The 25,790-nt window shown below is 39.7% G+C and overlaps 1 protein-coding gene across 1 annotated transcript in view; it reads right to left on the bottom strand.

Moving 5' to 3' along the window:
- Positions 1 to 788: 788 nt before the first annotated feature.
- The window catches only part of LOC311245226 (uncharacterized protein), a 45,932-nt gene continuing 20,930 nt past the window's right edge, over positions 789 to 25,790 (bottom strand). Inside the window, exons 27-48 of the mRNA XM_084335056.1 lie at positions 25,578 to 25,728; positions 24,725 to 24,768; positions 24,416 to 24,631; positions 15,380 to 23,269; positions 15,017 to 15,261; positions 13,938 to 14,109; positions 13,555 to 13,799; positions 13,239 to 13,422; positions 11,467 to 11,674; positions 11,201 to 11,379; positions 10,343 to 10,412; positions 9,953 to 10,092; positions 8,174 to 8,205; positions 7,902 to 8,070; positions 7,190 to 7,291; positions 7,041 to 7,081; positions 6,057 to 6,179; positions 4,692 to 4,790; positions 4,428 to 4,556; positions 3,849 to 3,888; positions 2,728 to 2,848; positions 789 to 1,510 (exon numbers count right to left, since the gene is read on the bottom strand). Of these exons, the coding sequence (XP_084191182.1) occupies positions 1,333 to 1,510; positions 2,728 to 2,848; positions 3,849 to 3,888; positions 4,428 to 4,556; positions 4,692 to 4,790; positions 6,057 to 6,179; positions 7,041 to 7,081; positions 7,190 to 7,291; positions 7,902 to 8,070; positions 8,174 to 8,205; positions 9,953 to 10,092; positions 10,343 to 10,412; positions 11,201 to 11,379; positions 11,467 to 11,674; positions 13,239 to 13,422; positions 13,555 to 13,799; positions 13,938 to 14,109; positions 15,017 to 15,261; positions 15,380 to 23,269; positions 24,416 to 24,631; positions 24,725 to 24,768; positions 25,578 to 25,728 (10,778 nt within the window). The 3' untranslated portion in view covers positions 789 to 1,332. The remainder of the gene's footprint in view (positions 1,511 to 2,727; positions 2,849 to 3,848; positions 3,889 to 4,427; positions 4,557 to 4,691; positions 4,791 to 6,056; positions 6,180 to 7,040; positions 7,082 to 7,189; positions 7,292 to 7,901; positions 8,071 to 8,173; positions 8,206 to 9,952; positions 10,093 to 10,342; positions 10,413 to 11,200; positions 11,380 to 11,466; positions 11,675 to 13,238; positions 13,423 to 13,554; positions 13,800 to 13,937; positions 14,110 to 15,016; positions 15,262 to 15,379; positions 23,270 to 24,415; positions 24,632 to 24,724; positions 24,769 to 25,577; positions 25,729 to 25,790) is intronic.

The raw sequence follows: 25,790 nt of genomic DNA, 5'->3' as shown, positions 1-25,790 counted from the left end.
CCACTTACAAAGCCCTCCACTCCCTAGCACCTCATCTACAACCTCCTTCAACACTACACTCCCTCCCGCTCACTCCACTCATCCAATTTTGCCCTTCCGAGCACACCGCACTACCGCCTTTCCTTAAGTCCACAGAAAACAAATCATTCTCTTCTCCCCGACTCTGGAATCAACTCGCATCACATGTCAAAGAAGCCCCATCCGTAGAAACATTTAAGTCCCACCTCAAAACCCACCTGTTCAACCTTGCATACCCTCACTCCTGACCCTCCAACCCCTGCATCACTTACATTTACACATCTGTACACACCTATACAAATAAAGTTATTATTATATATTATTTATTTGTATTATTTATTTAAATGTTTTCTGTTTAGTCTCTAAGCTGTCTCCCTTTCTCTGTAGTATCCCCACCATGTTGTCATTGTGAATGTCCATGTACTGTGTATGTCCATGTACTGTAATGCAATGTCTGTAAAGTGCTTTGAGATACCATATAGGTGCTATATAAAACAAATGTATTATTATTATTATTACTTGAGTAAATACTTACTTTCCACCATTGCAACCCTGTATACCAGATACACACACAACCCTATATAGACATATACATTTTCAAACGTACTGATTGGATATTCCTACCTAAGAATGACATTATGTAATTTCTTAAAATCTGTGTTCCTCCCTAATGGAATAAAGTACATTGTGTAAATACTGTATGTCAATTCACATCAAGTTGAATCTTCTTTAAATAGCAAAGAGAAATAAATCACAAAAACATTTGAATCTTAAGATTTGCTGCAGTTTAATAACGTTTATTTTTTATATGCTTATTGGTCACTACAAAGTAATAATCTGACCATACTATTGCCACTATATATAATGATGTCATTCTGCACATATTCATTGTCTGTCCACTTAAAGGGAAAGTCCACTCTAAAATAGGGTTCACAAAATTATGTTCCTATAACCTTATAGGACAAGTCTCTACTCCACCGATGGCGAATGGGAGACGATCTCTGTGGATGATGTCAGGGTGGTTTAACACTGGTGTGAAATAAAGACCATTTGGATGTAAAAACTCATTCTGTGAGAATAAAGGTCCATCCTCTCATTCATTGTCAATGGGACCGGCTCCTGGCTATGTGTCTTGGATCTCATCTCTCGCTTTTGGAGGCACTTGTTTAGGGTCACAAATCTAGACTAAATGGCCTTTCTCTTTAAAGTGACCATATTCACACCTGAGCACGACGTCAGAGCAACATGGCCACGGTGTGAATATGGTCGCTTGAACTAAATCCTTCACGCTGACATCCTGGGCCTCTCTCTGTTTTATGTTACACGCTTCGCATCGCACTCTGTGACATGACAGCCACACTTTTCAATGTAAATGTAGGACCCAACAATCTTCTTGCCACCTGGGCAGATCATCATCACCGACTTCTCGGTGACGGACATTTCTTGACAGCAGGAACACGAGTGCATCAAAGCATACTTCTCCACTGAGAACCTTTAAATAAGAGACACAACAAAAATGTTAGAAACAGTAATGACCAGTTACAATCAGTACTGACCAGTTTAAAATCGTGCTGACTGGTTAAAAACAGTGCTGACCAGTTAAAAACAGTGCTGACCACTTAAAAACAGTGTACACTACATCGTTTTCTCCTTTGTGTGACAATTTGATTGAAAGCAGTGATAGCCTAAAGGTTAGAGAAGCGGGCTTGGGACCAGAAGGTCCCCGGTTCGATCCGCCGGACCAGCAGGAAAAATCAGGACGGGGAAGTAAATGAATAACTCTCTCCCGTTTCTCAGTACCAACCGCTGTGCCCTTGTGCAATGCACTTAACCTGCTAATTGCTTTAGTGGAGCTGCTCAATGACCAATAGTGTCAGACTGAGGTTGTACTGGGCAGCTCCTAATGGTCAACAGTGTCAGACTGTGGTTATATTGGGCAGCTCCTAGTGGTCAACAGTGTCAGACTGTGGTTGTACTGGGCAGCTTCTAGTGGTCAACAGTGTCAGACTGTGGTTGTACTGGGCAGCTCCTAGTGGTCAAACAGTGTCAGACTGTGGTTGTACTGGGCAGCTCCTAATGGTCAAACAGTGTCAGACTGTGGTTGTACTGGGCAGCTCCTAATGGTCAAACAGTGTCAGACTGTGGTTGTACTGGGCAGCTCCTAGTGGTCAAACAGTGTCAGACTGTGGTTGTACTGGGCAGCTCTCAGGTGTGAATGTACTGTATGTAACTGTGTGAATGTGAAACAGGGTGTGGCTGAAGAAGAGCATCCGTGCTCAGAGAACCTACCCTGTTAAATAAATGAGTGTGCAGCTATTTCTCAGATTTTAACTGGCATGTTGCCAGCTCTGTTTGGGTGTGGGCATGCATTTCATGTATCACGAAGCAGTGCCAGCCGACAGGGAACGGAGCAGAGCTGAGGTCAATAATTCCTTTCAAACATTCACCTCAAGTTCAATAAACATAACTAGAACACAGATTTCACAGTTGTTCAGAAAACAGGATAATTTTGATGTGACACAGTAGGTCCTGTAACCTCAAAATCATTGTTTGTAGGAGTTATAAATCATTGTTTGTAGGAATTATAAATCATTGTTTGTAGGAGTTATAAATCATTGTTTGTAGGAGTTATAAATCATTGTTTGTAGGAGTTATAAATCATTGTTTGCAGGAGTTATAAATCATTGTTTGCAGTCTTATAAATCTCACATAGAATTGGTTGCACAGGAGCCCTCGCATGACGTCATCTCCACTTCCTTGGTCGACGTGCAGCCGGAGTTGGAAAAATAGGTCATGTTCTTCTTGACCTCACAGTTGTACCGCGGTGTACCTAAAAACAATGAGAGAATACGTAAAAAAAGAAAAAAAAGTAGTGACACCACAGATACAGTTTGTAAATGTTTTTTATACAACGGCATGCAAATTTCTCGATTCTGATTGGCTGAAACAGTCATTTTACACGTCTTTATTGGCAACAATTCCACGCTGCTGGCCCAGGACCCGCCCACAACCGAACCACAACACATCACTCCGCCGAATCACAAGAAGGTGGACAATAATCTTTACAAATGGATATGTTGATAGCGACTAAACGACTAAATATCAAGCGATTCTGTCACAGCGAATGTCTTAGTCGTTTAAACAATGTTGGATGATGTAATTGATGGGTCTTGAATCATTCTGTAACAAAAGAAAAATCGCGGATTGATTGATTGATTAATTTTCAATTTTCTTTTCAATTTCTTTTTCCTTTTGACTGTCAGCGCTCACTCTAGTCTCCACCCACCGCCACACAATTTCAATAAATCTTCGATTAATGTGTGTTTATTGTATAGAAATAAGGTTGGATGAATCTGGCAGTTGTATAAAAGCTTTACACCACTTGCAGTCGTGATTTGTGAACAATAAACCATGCCTAGGGGGGTCTAACGACCACTGTGTTATTTAAACCACTCCTGCGCGTGATGTAATGCTTAAATACAAAATGTGCCATGTCAGCCCTCAGTTTAACATCCTCAAGTTGTTTTCTTTTTCATGCCAACATCCAGGCTGTGCTACCAGTTCAGTAAATCCATAATATACGTCTGGTTCTACATTATACGTCTGGTTCTACGTCTGGTTTATTTATTTCTTCTGCCAATGTTGAATTACTGTGTTGGAATAACAGGAGTTCCTACTGATTGTGACTGAGTTTATGAAGAAACCGAGACAACATTGGCATGTAAACTCAACATATTGTGGAAAAATTTACGGCAAAGCTGAGGGGCAAATTCAGCAACCGTTATCATGCAGTGCAATTATAAGAATCAGAGATCAGATTTGTTACTTACAGGTTTGGCAACAACCGTTTGCATCAGTCTTTTCAGTTCCCTGTACAGTTGGAATTTTTAACAAGATACAAAGTTATACACACATTACTAATCAACAAAATAAAACAAAATAATAGAGCCATGCATATAGGATCATATCAGCATCAGGTTTCCTCTTTATGCATTCTGTTACCGTTTCAGCCAATTTGTAAAATAAATGTGGTAGTGCTTTTTATATCTTGTAGTTTCCACTGAAAAACCAAAACATCTTTAGTTTATAGCTGTGATTATGGCTGTGTCAGTATTTCATTATTGGAAATGCTTTGGGATCAGCTTGAACTTGTGTGGATGTAAATGGAATTCAATTTGTTCTAGCTAGTAAATAGGTTTTTGTTTTTGAGCCTTGACATTTTTGTGCATTTCCATCCAATGTCTCTGATAAGGGAATTAATGGATGGAATTATAGTAATCGGGGGTAGATGAAATGTGGCCAGTAGCCACTAGAGATGAAAGAGAAAAAATAAAAGTCAATAATACAGATATCAACAACAATAACAACAACAACAACAGATCCCAAGTTCACATTACAGATATACTCACAGGAATGCAATTATTTAGATCAAGTTCCGGGCACTTGCTGCTGGATTCGATAATTACAAACTGCTCCTCGTTCTTTGTGCATTCATACTTGGTACACTTGTCATCTGGTGGTGACCATGAATCCAGAGGCTGTAATGTAATCAGGATGAGGAGGTCCATTCACAAAAATCAACAAGTTCAAGTGAACATTTAAGAAGCCAATTTACAGAATTAAAATTAGGGAAATGTATAATAGTGATTTACTGTCCATTACGACAAACTCACCTCAATAACTTGAGTTATGTTGCCTGGCAACACAAGAATACAACTTGTAGGTTTGCATTGTCCACAGCACTCTCCAGGTATAACTTCATACTTATAACCCTTTTGAAAGACCCAAATGACACAGATTAGAATGTATCACAATTTACTATATTAATATAACAAAAACAATAACAATACAATAATAATAACATAATCATAAAATAATAATAATAATTTAGTAAAATAATTTCTAAGTGATCCTTAGTGAAACCTATTTGCTGTTTAGCCATGCTTCCCAGGGGGTTTATTACTAGTCATCATAGATTATAAACTGCTGGAGGATCAATAATCATGTTAGATTATAAACTGCTGGGGGATCAGTAATCATGTTAGATTATAAACTGCTGGAGGATCAATAATCATGTTAGATTATAAACTGCTGGGGGGTCAATAATCATGTTAGATTATAAACTGCTGGGGGGGGGCAGTAATCATGTTAGATTATAAACTGCTGGGGGATCAATAATCATGTTAGATTATAAACTGCTGGGGGGGGGGCAGTAATCATGTTAGATTATAAACTGCTGGGGGATCAATAATCATGTTAGATTATAAACTGCTGGGGGGGGGGCAGTAATCATGTTAGATTATAAACTGCTGAAGGATCAATAATCATGTTAGATTATAAACTGCTGGGGGATCAATAATCATGTTAGATTATAAACTGCTGGGGGCAGTACTCATGTTAGATTATAAACTGCTGGGGGGGGGGGGCAGTACTCATGTTAGATTATAAATTGCTGGGGGGCAGTACTCATGTTAGATTATAAACTGCTGGGGGGCAGTAATCATGTTAGATTATAAACTGCTGGGGGGCAGTAATCATGTTAGATTATAAACTGCTGGTGGGCAGTAATCATGTTAGATTATAAACGGCTGGGGGGCAGTAATCATGTTAGATTATAAACTGCTGGGGGGCAGTACTCATGTTAGATTATAAACTGCTGGGGGGCAGTAATCATGTTAGATTATAAACTGCTGGGGGGCAGTACTCATGTTAGATTATAAACTGCTGGGGGGCAGTACTCAAGTTAGATTATAAACTGCTGGGGGGGGGGGGGGGGCAGTAATCATGTTAGATTATAAACTGCTGGGGGGGGGGGGCAGTAATCAGCTATTCTTCACATCAGAAGTATGACTTATAGACTATCTTTATTAAATGAAACCAAATGAGTGACAGGACTGTAGAAAACGATATGCAACATATTATATAACATATTATAACAACCAAAATGAAATATAACCTGAAATAGACATGTTCCACATTTGTTTTTGGATTCTATAATTATTTACTGCAATGGTCTAATATTGCCAAACACAACTTACCTGTGGACACTGTGTTTCACATAATATAGCAACACACTCAATCTCATTCAGTTTGCTGACAGGATCCTGTGTTTGTCCACAATCGCAAATGTCACACATGTCTTTGGGAACCTTCACACCCGGCTGGAAATGAAATGCAATTGTCATTATAGTTAGTATTGCAACATTCATCCAATGTCAAGAGGGCGCAATTGACCTATCTCAAATCCTTGATCCTCCAATCACACAGCAGTGATCGATACTGTAGTGAGCTCCATTTGGACAGTGACATTCTTTGATGTTTTCATGCATATGAATATTACACAATTTATTATGATGTTTAAGTACAAATCATTAAGTTTTAACCACATATGAAAAATATTATTATTAATCTGTTCATATACATTTGGAAACCAAACCTGTAATGCAACAACCTTGTACAATGAAAAGGCTGTACATCTTACACTGTACATCTACATTACATTTACATTTAGTCATTTAGCTGACGCTTTTATCCAAAGCAATTTACAAGTTTTGTACAACAAGTCAGCATGAGGGTACAACTCTATCAGCTGAGTAACAATGTTCATCAAAGTGTTGAGTGCTACAGTGTACAGTATAGGTTTAGGTTAGTATATCACCATCTAACTGAAAATATTCTTAAAACCCCCTAAAATTAGAGACTAGTCTGCTCCTCATGGTAATTTAGTCGTTTAACATCCCATGACAGTATGGAACTTAAAGGAACATGTCAACATTATGGGAAATGGAATCCATCGTATTGTCTGACTCTCATTATATTCCCATAATGTTGGCGTGTTCCCTTAAACATCAAATGCAGTGCCACTGTCCAAACACTTTATGATCTCACGGTAGTGTTTCTGTGACATATTTAAATTGTATAAAGATACCAAAACATCTTAATTCCAAAAAAAAGTTATTTTTTGTCATTGTTTAAAGAAAAAAGAGAGAAATACTTCATGCAGAATACATCTTGCTGCTCACCTTGTACTCCGTACCATTGAAGACACAGACATGTTTGGGTTCTGGATAAAAAGTATGATTCCATCAATAGAGTACAGTTATTAAAATGCTATATTATACATTCATAATAGTAATAATAATAATAAACTGAAATCCATTGAAGGGCTTACCACAGGAATAAAAGGGGCAACAACTATCCTCCGGTGTTTTTATCTTAAGCTCAAATCCCACGTCACATTCGTCTGGCTCTGAACAGAGTCTTCTATGACATTCTGTGGGTAAAGAGGTATTCCAGGAATCTCATTACCAAAAATGTATTTGTAATAATCTTTTTTAATTATTAGAAGATCTTATACTAACTAGTGCATCTTAAAGGTGCTATAGATAATATTCAACCACTAGATGTCACACTAATAATAATAATAATAATAATTCATTTTATTTATATGTCTTAAATAAGTCGCTGACAATAGACAGAGAAACATAGTAAAACAAAGAAATGAAAAAGGAACATAAGACGACAGGGGAAACAGGGGAAAGCAGCATGAGATAACACAGAAACATAGAGCCACTGTAACAAACATCAAACAGGTTGGAGGGGGGGAGCACCAGCATGTCATTTATCCAATCAGGTGCATTGCATGTGGGGAAATGGGAAGTCGGGAGGGGATACATAAACAATACTTTTATTCTGCAACTTTTGTAAAAGCTCTGTGGATGTATTTCTTTTTTATGATTACTCTACATAAATATCATCTATAGCACCTTGAATGTGTTCTGTGTTCAAATACAACAAAAAAGTCACCATCTAAGGTGTTTCCAATCTAGAACAGAACAGCCCTCACTATTAAAGTTGAATGTTGATCGGTGTGGGTGACTCACCACATTTGGATTTTGTACAGCAGTCCACTGTGACATTCGCCAACACCTCGCCTTCCTGGTCACAGGTAATAGGTTCTGGGCGAGCGCATTCTACAGGCTCACACTGAACGCTCATAGAGTCCGCATCACACTCACATTCTTTACAGTCACTCCGCCAAGTCTCACCAGGCTGTATTATACAAAAAGACATACAGTGTCAGTGTCAAGAGCTAACAACCACAACAAGATAACGTGTGAATAATAACAAATGTACACTATTAATAAATGATTGCCTGTTTTGGTTGGCCATCAGGTCCAGTGCATCCTTAAAAGAAATAAAAGAAAATAAGTCAATGAATCCCCTTGGGGAAATTCAGGTGTCATAGCAGCATGGGGGAGGGGAGGTACAGGCAGGACAATATAATAATAATAATAATAATAATAATAATAATAATAATAATAATAATAATAATAATAATAATAATAATAATAATAATAATAATAATAATAATAATAATAATAATAATAATAATAATAATAATAATAATAATAATAATAATAATAATAATAATAATAGAATGGCAATACACTGTAGACAATGTATACTCTATTTATAATAGTATACATAGTAGTAGCTGTAGCACACTGTGCCACTCTGCAAGTCTGTGCAGTGTTTAGTAGTTAAGAGTCAGACAGTCCTAACAGTGTTTAGTAGTTAAGAGTCAGACAGTCCTAACAGTGTTTAGTAGTTAAGAGTCAGACAGTCCTAACAGTGTTTAGTAGTTAAGAGTCAGACAGTCCTAACAGTGTTTAGTAGTTAAGAGTCAGACAGTCCTAACGGTGTTTAGTAGTTAAGAGTCAGACAGTCCTAACAGTGTTAGTTAAGAGTCAGACAGTCCTAACAGTGTTTAGTAGTTAAGAGTCAGACAGTTAAGAGTCAGACAGTCCTAACAGTGTTTAGTAGTTAAGAGTCAGACAGTTAAGAGTCAGACAGTCCTAACCGTGTTTAGTAGTTAAGAGTCAGACAGTCCTAACAGTGTTTAGTAGTTAAGAGTCAGACAGTTAAGAGTCAGACAGTCCTAACCGTGTTTAGTAGTTAAGAGTCAGACAGTCCTAACCGTGTTTAGTAGTTAAGAGTCAGACAGTCCTAACAGTGTTTAGTAGTTAAGAGTCAGACAGTCTTAACCGTGTTTAGTAGTTAAGAGTCAGACAGTCCTAACAGTGTTTAGTAGTTAAGAGTCAGACAGTTAAGAGTCAGACAGTCCTAACAGTGTTTAGTAGTTAAGAGTCAGACAGTCCTAACCGTGTTTAGTAGTTAAGAGTCAGACAGTCCTAACAGTGTTTAGTAGTTAAGAGTCAGACAGTCCTAACAGTGTTTAGTTGTTAAGAGTCAGACAGTTAAGAGTCAGACAGTCCTAACAGTGTTTAGTAGTTAAGAGTCAGACAGTCCTAACCGTGTTTAGTAGTTAAGAGTCAGACAGTCCCAACAGTGTTTAGTAGTTAAGAGTCAGACAGTCCTAACCGTGTTTAGTAGTTAAGAGTCAGACAGTCCTAACAGTGTTTAGTAGTTAAGAGTCAGACAGTCCTAACAGTGTTTAGTAGTTAAGAGTCAGACAGTCCTAACAGTGTTTAGTAGTTAAGAGTCAGACAGTTAAGAGTCAGACAGTCCTAACAGTGTTTAGTAGTTAAGAGTCAGACAGTCCTAACCGTGTTTAGTAGTTAAGAGTCAGACAGTCCTAACAGTGTTTAGTAGTTAAGAGTCAGACAGTCCTAACAGTGTTTAGTTGTTAAGAGTCAGACAGTCCCAACAGTGTTTAGTAGTTAAGAGTCAGACAGTCCTAACCGTGTTTAGTAGTTAAGAGTCAGACAGTCCTAACAGTGTTTAGTAGTTAAGAGTCAGACAGTCCTAACAGTGTTTAGTAGTTAAGAGTCAGACAGTCCTAACAGTGTTTAGTAGTTAAGAGTCAGACAGTCCTAACAGTGTTTAGTTGTTAAGAGTCAGACAGTCCCAACAGTTCTCATGTTCTCCAGCCGTTAGTTGCCCACGATTGTGGAGCAAATATTTATCTTACCACAGAAGGAAACACATTTGTCAGTGTATGTATTGAACAGCAGTGACCCCTCAGGACAGAAACATCCCTCCATAAACGTGCCACATTGCCAGCTCCCCTCCTGTTGTCCCTGGCATGGTTCCACAAACCTCCCATTGTACCTAAGATCAAGCCAAGACACCACAGACCAACAGATTATCACCAAATTATCAGATCTTATCGCCACCAACATATATTGAGAACTAGCGTGAACCTTTCAATAAATAAGCTGCTTTGTATTGTAGGTCCGTACAGTTAAATATAGTAGTATAACAATGATATTGAATACTAAGATTAATAAATCAATATCTCATTTTGATTTAATTGATGATATGACAACTCCTGAAATAAAGAATGGAACTTGGCCACTACCTTGCATCACAAGTTGCTGGGTTAGTTGGGCCACAAGGCATGTAGACTTTAGACTCCGGACATTCATGTTCTAAAAATGATGAGGTAAGATAAAGAAAGTTATCCAAGAGTTAAGAAAGTTATCCATACTTTCATCACATCCCACCTAGACTACTGCAACTCCTTGTATCTAGGAATCAGCCAGTCATCCATATCCCGTCTGCAGCTTGTACACAATGCTGCAGCCAGAATGCTGACTATAAAAGAGAGACTGTTTTCAAATCCTTCAATGGCTTGGCTCCCTCTTATCTAATGGATCTCCTCTCCCCCACGTTGCTCCTAGATCTCTTAGGTCCTCCAGTCACTCTCTTCTGGTGGTCCCTCCATCTAGGCTGAAGACTAAGGGCGGCCATGAAGCTTTAGTTACAGTTGCTGCCCCAAAGCTATAGAATGGCCTCCCCCCAACATACTGTAAGGTGTGTTCCCTCCCTGTCTGCCTCGGTTTACCCAGGCCTTTTAGCTTTTAAACTGAGCTTTTTTTGCCTGGACAGTCTGATTTCACACCTACCCTGTTTTATGTTGTGTATTCTTCTTTTCTTATTTCTTTATCTTACTTGTTGTTGTATTTGTATTGCTTTCTTTACCACGTTTTTACCGTGTTTTATTATAGTGCCATCTACTGTATATGTATAGCACTTTGGTGCAACTATAGTTGTTTTAAATGTGCTTTAGAAATACAGTCTACTTAAATCTTACTATACATCAACTGAAAATGCATATAATTTACAACTAGCAAACAAATAAATAAATAAATAATTAATTAATGTATTTATTTATTCAATCAATTAATAAAAAGCAGCACCAACAAAACCCTCCTACCGCATTGTCCATTTGTATGCTTCCTCCAGTCTACACAGACAGAAGCTCCAGCACACAGCATGGCATACGTTTCCAAGCTCGAGCAGCCCAAAGTGGTGTTGGGCAAGTGGCAGAGATCATAACTACAGGCTGCGTAGAAGGCTTGGGGCGGGATCACTTTGTGGCATTCTTTGAAAACCCTTCATGTACAAAGAAAGAACACGGTTATCAACCAAAGCATGACTGCAGAATAAATCAACGTCATCTTATTGTTTGTTATTTCTTACTCGCTGAGTATAATTTCACAAATTTCTGGGTGGCAGGAGGGCGGTTCAGTGGGTATGACGGACGGGACGGGCGGGACGGTGGGTGGAGCTTCACAATGGCTCTTATTCTTATAGTTAATTTGCCATTGAGCTGCCATCACAACACACGAGGGATGGATCTGTCCGTTTGGCAGTCTGCAGTCATTCTTCTGGTCGTTATCACAGACACCTTGTGATGAAAACAAAGAAAGAATTTGAGTACTACAAATAATATTGGGCCCAAATAAAATAGATTTAAAATCAAACTGCAAAAAAAGAAATGTATAATGGGAGTCAATGGGAAATGTTTGTACATAAGGGATACAGATTGCTATAACATTTTTACACGTAATATGCATCAAGACAGCCAAAGTTATCCACAAAGAAAAACTCCAGATGTACACAAAATACATAGGGAGGCAGAAGGATTAAATGGAATATTCACACTTATGAATGGGAGAAGTCCCTCCACGCGCGGTCAGGTTGTGTGTAAAATGTTGTGTGTGTTATGAGTGTGCTCCGGGAGAAGTCCCTCCACGGCGGTCAGGTTGTGTGTAAAATGCGTGTGTGTTATGAGTGTGCTCCGGGAGAAGTCCCTCCACGCGCGGTCAGGTTGTGTGTAAAATGCGTGTGTGTTATGAGCGTGCTCCGGGAGAAGTCCCTCCACGTGCGTGGTCAGGTTGTGTGTAAAATGCCGACAGAAGCTCCTCTCCCTCTCTATCTATCTCTTTCTCTCTCTCTCTCTCTCTCTCTCTCTCTCTCTCTCTCTCTCTCTCTCTCTCTCTCTCTCTCTCTCTCTCTCTTATCTCTCCCTCTCTCTCTCGCTCGCTTGTTCTCTGCCTCGCTTCACTTTGAGGAAGTGAAGGTATTTCCACTCGCTCTGCTGTTGAGGGGGTGGAGATATGCAAATCAGTACCTTATTCACGTCAGCAATACTGTCAAATAAGAATGGCTTAGTTGAGTGAGGGAAGATCTCGTGAACTCGAGACTAGACTGATGAGTCAATATGATAATTAACGACACAGACCACATTGATATAATCCCCCATTGCTAGGAAACAATGCTAAACACTGGAAAAGGCCATTTATAATGCATGGGACCTTTAATTAAGTTTCAGTATGTTCTTTTAGAGAGCTTGTTTTTGTTCCTCTTCTACATTTTACTACTCTGCAGACCTTAATGTACATTGAACATGTACTCAAAGACTTCACTGTAAATAAAACGCTTTGTGACTGCTGATGCTGAATGCTGCCCAGTGAGGTAGCCAGACATGTGAGTGTTGGTGGGCCCAAAGAAAATCAGGTGGGCCTAACCTGTACAACATCAATCATACAATGGGCTCTGAAATGCAAATATTGTGGCATTTGTGCGCTGCTGGCACTTGAGAAATGCACTGCCACTCCCAAAACTCTGACATATCAAGTGAAAAACCAAAAACCTATTTGTAACATAGTCAAAGATAACCGAGGCAGTACTCAATGACAGGTACAGTATAGCCTACTAATTGGCTGATCCAGCTTTGACATCACGTTGGCATGTTAGTTTATAAAATGAAGCCCTCTGGTTGGGTGGGCGAGCTACGCTCCTGTATAGACCATCTTTTGCCTCAGACTACTCGGTCACCGCTTTTCTTGATCCTCCAATCATAACTGTTGCTTTCCACCCGGAAGTAACAGTTGTGATTGGAGGATCAAGAAAAGAGGGCGGGATTTGAGTCAATAGCACTAGCGGTTGTCTGCCAGCAGGTGACTCACCACATTGTCCTTCGGTGTTGTTGTGGAACAGGGACCACGGCAGGCTGACACTGAACAGAAGGCTCTTGAACATCACCTTCACATGAATCTCTGGGATTCTCAAGACAATCTCAATTCCGGAACTTGTGATGATGAGGTCCTCATTAGAGTAGGTTCCGGATTTCCGTTTTCCATTGATGAACACCTAGAGAGAATTAACACAGTTTCGGAAAGTAATTCGTTTTTAATCATTATTAATCACAGACGACAATAAAATAAATTGTCGTGAGAAAAAGGGAAATAACTTATGTTTAGAAATGTTTGAAGGGACAGTTACCAAATTCACCGCCTTAGGGTCTCTCTCCTGCTTTAGGACGATTTCATAGTCTTTGTAGTAAATAATCATGGAGTTGGCGCAAGTTGTGGTTCCAGTGAAATCACAGTTCACGTTGTCGATAAGAATCTTGAAATTGTGTTGAGGAATGATCTCTTTAACCAAAACATATGTGCAGTTCTCCTGAAAGCTGTAATATTTTCCATCAAATGTCACAATATGAGGATCTCCCCAGCCATAGCATGTACCTGTGAAGAAATAACGGCATCAGGGATAACGTTAAGAAAAAACATGCATATATATGCATATATAACACACACAAGTTATTAATTTATACAAATTATTAACTAAATGTTAATTTAAATAAAATCTTGATTTGAACTTACATTCACATTCATAGTGGAAGCAACAGCCCGTTTGATCATATACCTTAACCGGTGGCTGTCCATTTACACAGTCAGGTTTTGTCACCGGGTTACATGTCACCGCTTCTGTGATGACTCGACCGGCATCACACGTTTCAAAGGTACAGTTGCCTGACTTCCATGATTCACCATTCTATTGAGAAAACATTTTTCATTTCCCAATATTCTTTTCATTTGAGAATAAGTGCATTGCAAGGATCATTCTGGCTTATTTCTGGTTATTTTCAACATAAAGACCTATTTTATATTTCTACATTACCTAACATCATAACAATCAATTCTAAATCTCATCAATATGTCCACTGTAGAGAAATTTGTGTTTTCTGGGTGCTCAAGTTAGGTGCAGCTCTCCTGGCTGCAATTTGACCCAAAGAGGCGATCAATATAGCTGACGTCACCCAGATGGGGGAGAGGGCCGGTGCAGGGAGTAGGATTTTGCAGAACACCGGTGTAGCGTCTTGGGTAAGTGCCGTTCTTCTAGTGTTAATATTTTACCGTCGCCCCGTCCAACTGAATTGCAGCCAGGAGAACCACAGCCAACTCAAGTGCCCAGAAAACACAACTCGCTCAATAGTGGTCCAATTGCAATACGGTGCCAGATGACAGACAAATAGGGTGTAAATAGGTTGAAAATAACCAGAATCATTATTTAAATCTTAGACTTCAATGTCTAATGTTTTTCTCAAATAATGGCTGTGGCAATTGACAAAATGAAAATTAGGTAACTTCACTTAATGGACATACATTATATAACATCTAAAATATAGTATTATACAAATAAATCCTAATAATTCTAAAGTGAAGTGAAGTAATTCAGTCTAAGTGAGGTTATATGAACACACATAATGCCTCATAATGGGCCATATCCATAACCAAATTAAATAGCAGCTAAAAGTTCTGTCTCCAGCTTGCCTGATAAAGAAACATAAAATGTTATAAACTTTCATTGGATCATATACCATTATAACTATTACAGCTGTATGCTTATCACAGTTTGTTACATAATGTTCTTGTGTAACTATAGGCTTATATTTCAATACCTTTCTAGGTGGCTTGACAAATGTACAGTTGTCATTGGTATCAGGCTTGTCTGGCGTGGTTGTTAGGATCACATTAGTTGTAGAACCAATTTGTGATGTTGTACTAGTCATAGGTGCAGTTGAGGTAATAACCGGGGGAACAGTAGTGTGGCACGGCTGCCCCTGCTTTTCCACATTACATGATGAATTGCAAAAAGCGGAGAAACACCAGCCTTCTCCATCAGTCTCATTATAGATGGAAGTACCTAATGTGGACAAATCCTCATTGTTAAAGTCAAAATCACCAGTGTTGTGTTTTTAAGATACAAATATGAATATGAAACAAAAGGCCAAAAAAAGGAATACAGATTTTGTATCACTTACCAGGAGGGAAATATTGGTCCTTGTACTTGCATAAACATAAAGTTGTCATCTCTGTGGGCATCTCTGTAATAGTTGTAGGATTTTCTGTTGTTGTGGTTGTTGTTGTTGTTGTTGTTGTTGTTGTTGTTGTTGTTTTGGGCTTTTTTGTTGTTGATGCAGCACTTGTGGTTGTAGTGTGGACTGGAGGCTGACAAATGTCAACACAACATTTCACTCGTATCTCATAGTCATAACAGTGCGGTGGTATAGAACGTTGTTGTTCCTCGTTGTGACAAATTAGTCCAATCTTTGGGTTGCATTCAACTCTTTGACCTAGTTGAATCAAGGTTACATCCTTGTACTGCGTAGCTCTGCACTCAATTTCTAAAGGTTTGCTGCACAAGTTCAAGTTAGTGTCTTTAATTTGATCAATGGTTTCAAAATCACCACCTGATCCACGGCTTGGGTAATCATTGTTATTCCAATCAGACCATTTACAAACAAGGCATTCAGGAGAGGTAGTACCGTATGATGGTGTGGAAGTCTGACCAGCTGTAGGAGATAATGTGGTCTGGGTTGAGGCTGCTGTGGTTGCTATTGTTGTGGGCTTTTCTGTTATTGTTATAGGCTTTTCTGTTGTTGTTGTGGTCGTTGTGGGCTTTTCTGTTGTTATTGGGGGCATTTCTGTTGTTGTGGTCGTTGTGGACTTTTCTGTTGTTGCTGTGGGCTTTTCTGTTGTAGTTGGAGGCTTTTCTGTTGTAGTTGGAGGCTTTTCTGTTGTTATTGGAGGCTTTTCTGTTATCATTGTTGTAGGCTCCTCTGTTATTGTTGTAGGCTTTTCAGTTGTTGTTGTTGTTGTTGTGGTCGTTGTGGGCTTTTCTGTCGTAGTTGGAGGCATTTCTGTTCTTATTGGGGGCATTTCTGTTGTCATAGCTGTGGTCTTTTCTGATGTGGTCTTTTCTGTTGTAGTAATGAGCAGCGTTGAAGTCATTATTGTGGATTCTGTTTGTGAAGTAGAAATGGTGGTCTTCATCTGTTCCCCGGTTGGCTTCATTGGTGTTGTACCCAATGGATTTGTGATAACAGAGATGGTGGTTGTGGCAGATGATGCAGTTGAAATTGGTACTGTTGTGGTTGTCATCGTGGGCTTTTCAGTTGTAGTTGTGGTCATTTTCATTGTTGTGGGTTTTTCTGTGGATATCGCAGTTGTGGACTTTTCTGTTATTATTGTAGGCTTTTCTATTGTTGTTGTTGTTGTTGTTGTTGTTGTTGTTGTTGTTGTTGTGATCGTTGTAGGCTCCTCTGTTATTGTTGTAGGCTCCTCTGTTGTTGTTGTAGGCTTTTCGGTTGTTGTGGTCGTTGTGGGCTTTTCTGTTGTTATTGGGGGCATTTCTGTTGTTGTGGTCGTTGTGGACTTTTCTGTTGTTATTGTGGGCTTTTCTGTTGTAGTTGGAGGCTTTTCTGTTCTTATTGGGGGCATTTCTGTTGTCATAGCTGTGGTCTTTTCTGATGTGGTCTTTTCTGTTGTAGTAATGAGCAGCGTTGAGGACATTATTGTGGATTCTGTTTGTGAAGCAGAAATGGTGGTCTTCATCTGTTCCCCAGTTGGCTTCATTGGTGTTGTACCCAATGGATTTGTGATAACAGAAATGGTGGTTGTGGCAGATGATGCAGTTGAAATTGGTACTGTTGTGGTTGTCATCGTGGGCTTTTCAGTTGTAGTTGTGGTCATTTTTATTGTTGTGGGCTTTTCTGTGGATATCGCAGTTGTGGACTTTTCTGTTATTATTGTAGGCTTTTCTATTGTTGTGATCGTTGTGGGTTTTCCTGTTGTTGTTGTTGTTGTGGGCTTTTCTGTTGTTGATGCAGCACTTGTGGTTGTAGTGTAGACTGGAGGCTGACAAATGTCAACACAACATTTCACTCGTATCTCATAGTCGAAACATATCGGAGGTATACCTTGTTCCTGGTTGCGACAAATTAGTCCAACATTTGGGTTGCATTCAACCTTTTGACCTAAGTCAACCAAAGTGTCATCCTTGTACTGCTTAGCTCTGCACTCAATTTCTAAAGGTTTGCTGCAAACGGCCAAGTTAGTGTCTTTAATTTTATCAATGGTTTCAAAATCGCCTTCTGATCCAAAGCTTGGGTAATCATTGTTATTCCAATCTGACCATTTACAAACTAGGCACTCAGGAGAGGAAGTACCGTAAGATGGTGTGGGAGTCTGACCAGCTGTAGGAGATAATGTGGTCTGGGTTGAGGCTGCTGTGGTTGCTATTGTTGTGGGCTTTTCTGTTATTGTTGTAGGCTCCTCTGTTATTGTTGTAGGCTTTTCTGTTGTTGTTGTGGTCGTTGTTGTTGTGGGCTTTTCTGTTGTTATTGTGGGCTTTTCTGTTGTAGTTGGAGGCTTTTCTGTTCTTATTGGGGGCATTTCTGTTGTTATTGGGGGCATTTCTGTTGTTGTGGTCGTTGTGGACTTTTCTGTTGTTATTGTGGGCTTTTCTGTTGTTGTTGGAGGCTTTTCTGTTCTTATTGGGGGCATTTCTGTTGTTATTGTTGTAGGCTCCTCTGTTATTGTTGTAGGCTTTTCGGTTGTTGTTGTTGTTGTTGTGGTCGTTGTGGGCTTTTCTGTTGTAGTTGGAGGCATTTCTGTTCTTATTGGGGGCATTTCTGTTGTCATAGCTGTGGTCTTTTCTGATGTGGTCTTTTCTGTTGTAGTAATGAGCAGCGTTGAGGTCATTATTGTGGATTCTGTTTGTGAAGCAGAAATGGTGGTCTTCATCTGTTCCCCGGTTGGCTTCATTGGTGTTGTACCCAATGGATTTGTGATAACAGAAATGGTGGTTGTGGCAGATGATGCAGTTGAAATTGGTACTGTTGTGGTTGTCATCGTGGGCTTTTCAGTTGTAGTTGTGGTCATTTTCATTGTTGTGGGCTTTTCTGTGGATATCGCAGTTGTGGACTTTTCTGTTATTATTGTAGGCTTTTCTATTGTTGTGATCGTTGTGGGCTTTCCTGTTGTTGTTGTTGTTGTGGGCTTTTCTGTTGTTGATGCAGCACTTGTGGTTGTAGTGTAGACTGGAGGCTGACAAATGTCAACACAACATTTCACTCGTATCTCATAGTCGAAACACATCGGAGGTATACCTTGTTCCTGGTTGCGACAAATTAGTCCAACATTTGGGTTGCATTCAACCTTTTGACCTAAGTCAACCAAAGTGTCATCCTTGTACTGCTTAGCTCTGCACTCAATTTCTAAAGGTTTGCTGCAAACGGCCAAGTTAGTGTCTTTAATTTTATCAATGGTTTCAAAATCGCCTTCTGATCCAAAGCTTGGGTAATCATTGTTATTCCAATCTGACCATTTACAAACAAGGCACTCAGGAGAGGTAGTACCGTAAGATGGTGTGGGAGTCTGACCAGCTGTAGGAGATAATGTGGTCTGGGTTGAGGCTGCTGTGGTTGCTATTGTTGTGGGCTTTTCTGTTATTGTTGTAGGCTCCTCTGTTATTGTTGTAGGCTCCTCTGTTATTGTTGTAGGCTTTTCTGTTGTTGTTGTTGTTGTTGTTGTTGTTGTTGTTGTAGGCTTTTCTGTTGTTGTTGTGGTCGTTGTGGGCTCTTCTGTTATTATTGGGGGCATTTCTGTTGTTGTGGTCGTTGTGGACTTTTCTGTTGTAGTTGGAGGCTTTTCTGTTGTTATTGGGGGCATTTCTGTTGTCATTGTTGTAGGCTCCTCTGTTATTGTTGTAGGCTTTTCGGTTGTTGTTGTTGTGGTCGTTGTGGGCTTTTCTGTTGTAGTTGGAGGGTTTTCTGTTCTTATTGGGGGCATTTCTGTTGTCATAGCTGTGGTCTTTTCTGATGTGGTCTTTTCTGTTGTAGTAATGAGCAGCGTTGAGGTCATTATTGTGGATTCTGTTTGTGAAGCAGAAATGGTGGTCTTCATCTGTTCCCCGGTTGGCTTCATTGGTGTTGTACCCAATGGATTTGTGATAACAGAAATGGTGGTTGTGGCAGATGATGCAGTTGAAATTGGTACTGTTGTGGTTGTCATCGTGGGCTTTTCAGTTGTAGTTGTGGTCATTTTCATTGTTGTGGGCTTTTCTGTGGATATCGCAGTTGTGGACTTTTCTGTTATTATTGTAGGCTTTTCTATTGTTGTGATCGTTGTGGGTGTTCCTGTTGTTGTGGGCTTTTCTGTTGTTGATGCAGCACTTGTGGTTGTAGTGTAGACTGGAGGCTGACAAATGTCAACACAGCATTTCACTCGTATCTCATAGTCGAAACACATCGGAGGTATACCTTGTTCCTGGTTGCGACAAATTAGTCCAACATTTGGGTTGCATTCAACCTTTTGACCTAAGTCAACCAAAGTGTCATCCTTGTACTGCTTAGCTCTGCACTCAATTTCTAAAGGTTTGCTGCAAACGGCCAAGTTAGTGTCTTTAATTTTATCAATGGTTTCAAAATCGCCTTCTGATCCAAAGCTTGGGTAATCATTGTTATTCCAATCTGACCATTTACAAACAAGGCACTCAGGAGAGGTAGTACCGTAAGATGGTGTGGGAGTCTGACCAGCTGTAGGAGATAATGTGGTCTGGGTTGAGGCTGCTGTGGTTGCTATTGTTGTGGGCTTTTCTGTTATTGTTGTAGGCTTTTCTATTGTTGTTGTTGTTGTTGTTGTTGTAGGCTTTTCTGTTGTTGTTGTTGTGGTCGTTGTGGGCTCTTCTGTTGTTATTGGGGGCATTTCTGTTGTTGTGGTCGTTGTGGACTTTTCTGTTGTTGTTGTTGTTGTGGGCTTTTCTGTTGTTATTGGCGGCATTTCTGTTGTCATTGTTGTAGGCTCCTCTGTTATTGTTGTAGGCTTTTCGGTTGTTGTTGTTGTTGTGGTCGTTGTGGGCTTTTCTGTTGTAGTTGGAGGCATTTCTGTTCTTATTGGGGGCATTTCTGTTGTCATAGCTGTGGTCTTTTCTGATGTGGTCTTTTCTGTTGTAGTAATGAGCAGCGTTGAAGTCATTATTGTGGATTCTGTTTGTGAAGTAGAAATGGTGGTCTTCATCTGTTCCCCGGTTGGCTTCATTGGTGTTGTACCCAATGGATTTGTGATAACAGAAATGGTGGTTGTGGCAGATGATGCAGTTGAAATTGGTACTGTTGTGGTTGTCATCGTGGGCTTTTCCGTTGTAGTCGTGGTCATTTTCATTGTTGTGGGTTTTTCTGTGGATATCGCAGTTGTGGACTTTTCTGTTATTATTGTAGGCTTTTCTATTGTTGTGATCGTTGTGGGTTTTCCTGTTGTTGTTGTTGTTGTGGGCTCCTCTGTTATTGTTGTAGGCTTTTCGGTTGTTGTTGTTGTTGTTGTGGTCATTGCAGGCTTTTCTGTTGTAGTTGGAGGATTTTCTGTTCTTATTGGGGGCATTTCTGTTGTCATTGTTGTAGGCTCCTCTGTTATTGTTGTAGGCTTTTCGGTTGTTGTTGTTGTGGTTGTTGTGGGCTTTTCTGTTGTAGTTGGAGGCATTTCTGTTCTTATTGGGGGCATTTCTGTTGTCATAGCTGTGGTCTTTTCTGATGTGGTCTTTTCTGTTGTAGTAATGAGCAGCGTTGAGGTCATTATTGTGGATTCTGTTTGTGAAGCAGAAATGGTGGTCTTCATCTGTTCCCCGGTTGGCTTCATTGGTGTTGTACCCAATGGATTTGTGATAACAGAAATGGTGGTTGTGGCAGATGATGCAGTTGAAATTGGTACTGTTGTGGTTGTCATCGTGGGCTTTTCAGTTGTAGTTGTGGTCATTTTCATTGTTGTGGGCTTTTCTGTGGATATCGCAGTTGTGGACTTTTCTGTTATTATTGTAGGCTTTTCTATTGTTGTGATCGTTGTGGGTTTTCCTGTTGTAGTTGTGGGCTTTTTTGTTGTTGATGCAGCACTTGTGGTTGTAGTGTAGACTGGAGGCTGACAAATGTCAACACAACATTTCACTCGTATCTCATAGTCTAAACATATCGGAGGTATACCTTGTTCCTGGTTGCGACAAATTAGTCCAACATTTGGGTTGCATTCAACCTTTTGACCTAAGTCAACCAAAGTGTCATCCTTGTACTGCTTAGCTCTGCACTCAATTTCTAAAGGTTTGCTGCAAACGGCCAAGTTAGTGTCTTTAATTTTATCAATGGTCTCAAAATCGCCTTCTGATCCAAAGCTTGGGTAATCATTGTTATTCCAATCTGACCATTTACAAACAAGGCACTCAGGAGAGGAAGTACCGTAAGATGGTGTGGGAGTCTGACCAGCTGTAGGAGATAATGTGGTCTGGGTTGAGGCTGCTGTGGTTGCTATTGTTGTGGGCTTTTCTGTTATTGTTGTAGGCTCCTCTGTTATTGTTGTAGGCTTTTCTGTTGTTGTTGTTGTGGGCTTTTCTGTTGTTATTGGGGGCATTTCTGTTGTTGTGGTCGTTGTGGACTTTTCTGTTGTTATTGTGGGCTTTTCTGTTGTAGTTGGAGGCTTTTCTGTTGTTATTGGGGGCATTTCTGTTGTTGTGGTCGTTGTTAGATTTTCTGTTGTAGTTGTAGGCTTTTCTGTAGTTGTTGTTGTTGTGGTCGTTGTGGGTTTTTCTGTTGTTGTCGGCTTTTCTGTTGTTGATGCAGCACTTGTGGTTGTAGTGTAGACTGGAGGCTGACAAATGTCAACACAGCATTTCACTCGTATCTCATAGTCGAAACACTGCGGAGGTATACCTTGTTCGTGGTTGCGACAAATTAGTCCAACATTTGGGTTGCATTCAACCTTTTGACCTAAGTCAACCAAAGTGTCATCCTTGTACTGCTTAGCTCTGCACTCAATTTCTAAAGGTTTGCTGCAAACGGCCAAGTTAGTGTCTTTAATTTTATCAATGGTTTCAAAATCGCCTTCTGATCCAAAGCTTGGGTAATCATTATTATTCCAATCTGACCATTTACAAACAAGGCACTCAGGAGAGGAAGTACCGTAAGATGGTGTGGGAGTCTGACCAGCTGTAGGAGATAATGTGGTCTGGGTTGAGGCTGCTGTGGTTGCTATTGTTGTGGGCTTTTCTGTTATTGTTGTAGGCTCCTCTGTTATTGTTGTAGGCTTTTCTGTTGTTGTTGTTGTGGGCTTTTCTGTTGTTATTGGGGGCATTTCTGTTGTTGTGGTCGTTGTGGACTTTTCTGTTGTTATTGTGGGCTTTTCTGTTGTAGTTGGAGGCTTTTCTGTTGTTATTGGGGGCATTTCTGTTGTTGTGGTCGTTGTTAGATTTTCTGTTGTAGTTGTAGGCTTTTCTGTAGTTGTTGTTGTTGTGGTCGTTGTGGGTTTTTCTGTTGTTGTCGGCTTTTCTGTTGTTGATGCAGCACTTGTGGTTGTAGTGTAGACTGGAGGCTGACAAATGTCAACACAGCATTTCACTCGTATCTCATAGTCGAAACACTGCGGAGGTATACCTTGTTCGTGGTTGCGACAAATTAGTCCAACATTTGGGTTGCATTCAACCTTTTGACCTAAGTCAACCAAAGTGTCATCCTTGTACTGCTTAGCTCTGCACTCAATTTCTAAAGGTTTGCTGCAAACGGCCAAGTTAGTGTCTTTAATTTTATCAATGGTTTCAAAATCGCCTTCTGATCCAAAGCTTGGGTAATCATTATTATTCCAATCTGACCATTTACAAACAAGGCACTCAGGAGAGGAAGTACCGTAAGATGGTGTGGGAGTCTGACTAGCTGTAGGAGATAATGTGGTCTGGGTTGAGGCTGCTGTGCTTGCTATTGTTGTGGGCTTTTCTGTTGTTGTTGTTGTTGTTGTTGTTGTTGTTGTTGTTTTGGGCTTTTCTGTTATTGTTGTGGGCTCCTCTGTTATTGTTGTGGGCTTTTCTGTTATTGTTGTTGTTGTAGTGCTGGGCTTTTCTGTTGTGGGGAAAACATTTATTTAATATTTATACAGCTAAATGTACATTAACTCATTCCACGCCAATGACGAGTATACTCGTTATTGGCCGCCAATCGAATAACGCCAACAATGAGTATACTCGTTATTTGATTGTTATTTCTTTTATTCGCTATTTCCTGATTCATTATGCTGTGGGGGGTTATACCGTGGCCCAAATGGACATACGATCTAGCAGATGGCAATCAAATAATTTGAATATTCTTTTTGGAATCTAACGCAATTTAACGTCAATTTCAGCTTGGTTGTGCCTTGTTTTCATAGCCATCGCTCTGATCAGCGTATGCTGTTGTACTAACGAATGCCGTTATTGACAATCAATTAATCAGAAACGACCCCGTCCCTTTCATGCATGCATGATGGAACATAATATACAGATCATATGCATTTGAATTTTTTATTGTAGCGTGTATAGGGACGAAATGCCAATGACTTAAGTATAATATGCGTCGCAGCCTATTACTAGCCTCCCAGGAATTACCCTAAACCACTCTAAAACCATACTTATATTCACCACGGTATAAAACGGGAATGTATGAATGGAAAAAATATTCCTTTTTCACATCTTGAACGATAGATACTCGATGTCAAATGGGCCATAGTATTGCATCCATAGCTATAATATTTAAAACAAACAAGGTGAGCGACTCCATAGACACATAGTGTGGCAGCACATAGTCATATCCCGTTCCCAGTGTGGCGATCATTGAGTTATGGTAGTAATGATATGTTACTATAGGGATGTCCGATATTATCGGCCTACCGATATTGGCATAAAAATGTGATATCGGAAAATATCTAGTGCCACTAGATGTCGCACTAGAGCATCTGCATGTCATTTATTCAATCAGGTGCATTCCATGTGGAGAAATGGGAAGTAGGGAGGGGATACATGAAATGTAAAAAAAATATATGATTTCATTAATTTTGGACCCGCCAACATTTTATAAAAAAAATATTTATGGGGGGAAAAGCAATAATTTTATTCCACACCTTGTTAAAAGCTATATGGATGTATTATAAAAATTTCAATTTTTTTATGTAGAAAAAATGATTATTCTACATAAAAAAGTTACCTATAGCACCTTTAAAATAAGTAAATTTACCTGATGTTGTGAAAACAAATTCTGTTGTTTTTGCAGCCAGTGTGGTAGTTGGTATAGTAGTTGTAGTTGTAGGAGTTGTAGTACAACTTTCCGAGATCCTTTCGATGTTTCCATCAGTTCCGCATACAGCAGTGAAACAGGTTCCGTCTCCGTCAGATGTATGGTAGATAATTTGTCCATAATGGTATCGTTTCCCTTTATATGTACAATAGCAAGCTACAATAGAAAATGTTTATGTTTACTGAGAATCTTTCACACGTAAGGCTAAATATTTTCTGGGATGATGCGCTGAAAATATCATATACACACCTTGAACGTCGTAGCTGCAGGAAGCCTTCGTTGCCGAACAGTGGCTATGATGGGGGAGAAAAAAACATTACTGGTTCTTAAAGCACTTTTTACAGTTGTGAAACAATATCAAAGGTTGCCTTTGTAAATGTATAATACCGGTAGTAGTATTATAAATTGAATAACATTTAAAAAAAAAAAAAAAAAAAATTGAAACGTGATGCATGCAAAACATTTTGATTATATGGATTGTGTTTGTACCTAAATAACATGTCAGACTCCACCATCCATACAAAGGCTGGCATAACCCATTTCTGTAGTAGAAAAGACTCACGCACATCCAAAATGTAGTCACGGGTGCTTGACTCAAATAGATATGTAAAGTTGTGAAAAAAAGTCAGCACACCGTCTGCAGTGTTCCCAAGTTTAATATAATTCCACACAACGTTTCGGCCTGTGGCCTTTTTCAAGTGTCGATAACCCATAACCCATTTCTGACCACGAGGCCTTTCAACATACCCTTCAATATAGCCTTTCTTTGCACACAGAATGCAGAGTAGGCTATTTTCTGCAATAATGGATAACATATGTAAAGCCACCTTGACCACCAATAATTCCCTCTGCAGAAAGTCAGCATGCAAAAAAAGAAAATTCACACCAACACTCATGGCAAATGTATTGAGAGCACAAAGACAGTACCACCCGTGGCCAGCAGGTCGCGCCACACTTACACACCATCGCCTTTGTTTTGAAAACATTGTTCATCTGAAAACTTAAAAAACAGATATGGGTCTTCGTCGGAAGGATTCAACAAAGTGAATATTAACTTTGCGACCAACCATTTAGCTGGATCAACAAGAGGGAACTGACGTACCATGTCTGGCAGTTGTCCTCTGGAGGCATGACATCTCCTTCCTCGTAATGCTTCCCCTCGTCATCATAACAGCCACAGCTCTCCTTCCGCACGCACTTCATGGTCAATTCTTCCAAATAAGGTTTTTCAGGAGGGCATCTTGGATAGCAGCCTTAGAACATACATTTGAAACTCAAATCAGAATACAAGCATGAGCATAGCAGCACCACACCA

Source organism: Notolepis coatsorum (assembly GCF_963971535.1).
Source record: "Notolepis coatsorum genome assembly, chromosome: 18".
Taxonomy (NCBI): Eukaryota; Metazoa; Chordata; class Actinopteri; order Aulopiformes; family Paralepididae; genus Notolepis; species Notolepis coatsorum.
This window is presented reverse-complemented; position numbering and strand designations above follow the sequence as displayed.